Source organism: Pygoscelis adeliae, unplaced genomic scaffold (genome assembly GCF_000699105.1).
Source record: "Pygoscelis adeliae isolate BGI_AS28 unplaced genomic scaffold, ASM69910v1 Scaffold285, whole genome shotgun sequence".
Classification (NCBI taxonomy): Eukaryota; Metazoa; Chordata; class Aves; order Sphenisciformes; family Spheniscidae; genus Pygoscelis; species Pygoscelis adeliae.
Window position 1 is genome coordinate 177,147 of NW_008824867.1, and position 2,306 is coordinate 179,452.

General features: G+C 50.6%; 1 protein-coding gene across 1 annotated transcript in view; it reads right to left on the minus strand.

Annotated features, from left to right (window-relative positions):
• F9 (coagulation factor IX) overlaps window positions 1-2,306 on the minus strand; it is a 17,533-nt gene that overhangs the window by 4,481 nt on the left and 10,746 nt on the right. Inside the window, exon 6 of the mRNA XM_009324459.1 lies at window positions 1,448-1,686. Within this exon, the coding sequence (XP_009322734.1) occupies window positions 1,448-1,686 (239 nt within the window). The remainder of the gene's footprint in view (window positions 1-1,447; window positions 1,687-2,306) is intronic.

Below are 2,306 nucleotides of genomic sequence, written 5' to 3' on the forward strand. Positions count from 1 at the left end.
CGGAGCCCGGCGCCCACGCCCGCCTGGGGGTGCGAGACTGCCCGTGGAGATAGTGACGTGGTTTATAAGGCCCTTCACTGGGGTCTGAGCCCCACAACCACCCCCAAATCCCAGGGAGAACGTGGCACCCCTCCTGGCTGCTGCCTGAATCCCAGCAGGCCGAGCATCGTCATTTGCCAGCCGGCAAAAGGGCAACCAGGATTTTTTTTCAGAGGGTGCCTGGTGAGGTAAAGGTCTCCATGAGCACAGCCAACCAGCCAGACTCGATGGGCTTGTAGCGTGTGCATTTACTTTCTTTATGGATACTGATTTCTCATACTTCACTTTCTGGTTCTCCTCTTGGCTCTGTGAATGCGTGGTGGGTGCCAGCATCACCTATGGTTTGTCCCACAAAGGCTGCACCAGAAAGCTGTGCGTGGCTAGGGCAGCGGTGCGGCCTCTTCCTTTCAGACACAAAACATGACCTCCCAACAACCTTCCTGCTGCTGCTTCTGGTGGCCGTGTATGTCCCCAACACCTTACTGGCTTTTTTAGCTCTGCAATGGAGGGCAGATGCCGGCTCCTGACCTTTCTACATGCACCCTGCTCACTGCTTCGCTCCCTCAGCAGATGTAGAGGGATCGGCTGATCTGCGTGAATGGGCATTTATGTCCCTGTGTGGGCAACTTGTCATTGACATCACCAGTGTCGGTCTGTGAGAGAGAATTGCCATTCCTAAAATCTCACCTGAATTTATTATTTTGCAATCCTAGCCACTGAGATTTCTGTGCTCACTGAAGCCAGAGTAGAATTTAAGGATAGTAGATGACTTTGAAAAAGATCCAAGCTAGGAGCTAACTTTCCTTTTGACGCCTATTTAAAAGTATTTGCAGAGCAGTGGGTTGCAGGAGGTTTCTTTGCAGACCCCCTCACCTGTGATGTCACTTTTGGTGAGGTAGAGATGACTAGGCTGTTGCAAGTAGGATGTGGGGTTGGATAAAGAAAGGGCAGCTGGATTTGGTAGACGTCGTGCAAGGACAGCTCCTTTGCTGATATAAAATGTCATGGATCTGTTGAAACTGATGGAGCCAAAAATGGACCTGCATTGCTCCTTGCAAAGCTCCCCTCCTTCAGCTTTCAGCTTAATCTTGGTATATTCATGGACTGCCGGGGAATCTGTTGCTATAGCTCGAGACTGGATCCTTTGTGCCCTTCACATAAAGCTGCTGTGACTCTGACTTCTAGGTTTTTTGCTAGGGTAGACCCCCAGCCAGGCAAGTTTTGTTGCTGTGGCATAAAACCGTGTACAGAAAGAAGCTGTGGTCCTGTTAGACTTGAGATCTATTGCTAAACTAACCTCAGAGGTGGGCTTTGGGTATGTAGAAGTAAGATGATCCTGCATTCAGAAGGAAATGAATAGACAGAGCGATTGCTGGGGCTACAGGAGAGTTGCAGAAATAGCCAGTACCTGCCAAGGCACCTCGCCTTTCATGCTGTCTGATCCACCGACAACCCGGGTGCCCGCCTTAATTATCGGTGTGATTTTTGTGGTGGTGGCGGTGCTGGTTTCCGTGATGTTGTCAAGCACCTCGTCAGGAGCATCGTCGTGGTCATCGGCGGTGATGTTCCAGTGCTCAAAGGTGTTTATGGCTCGGGTGAGTTTGCTCTTCACTTCAGGAGCCGTGATCCTCCCGCAGGGATACGGCACTGGGAGAGAAACAGTCATGGTTACGACTGGCTGTGCATCACACTGAGAGTTACAGCAGTCGAAGGAGCAGGCGAGGAGGCAAATGCTGCCTCGTCTCAGCACCCTGTTTCAGGACCGACATGGGAGATGTAGGGCCGTGGGCAGACTCGTACGTTCTCCGTGCAAACAGATGCCTGTGCCTTGGAGCAGCGGTGCGGGTAACGTCTAAGAGTAGCAAAAGCATAAATTGTTTCTGGGCTTTAGAAATTAATTCTGAACAGCTTTTAAAAAGAAGAAAGCTTGTGAGAGAGAGTGCACGTCTGACGGAACGGTGCAGCTGTGCCTTTATTTCACGGGATGCTGAGGTGCGTGCCTGGGAGGCTTGCTGCGGCAGGCAGCCGGGTGCTTGGCTGACATTTCTACAGCAAGTAACTCCAGCACAATGCAAGTCCAGCTGGGAGAGGGCAGGAAATAATATCTGCCAATTGTACAGATAATCCTGCTTGGCACCAAGGTGAGGAAAACATTAATAAACTCTTTCTAGAGTTGTAGATTTTCTCTGTTAATGAAGATCTCATCTGTAGGCTCATTTCAGTGAAGCTCTTCCCATTTCTCTCCTACACAGTGTGTGCCGAATTCC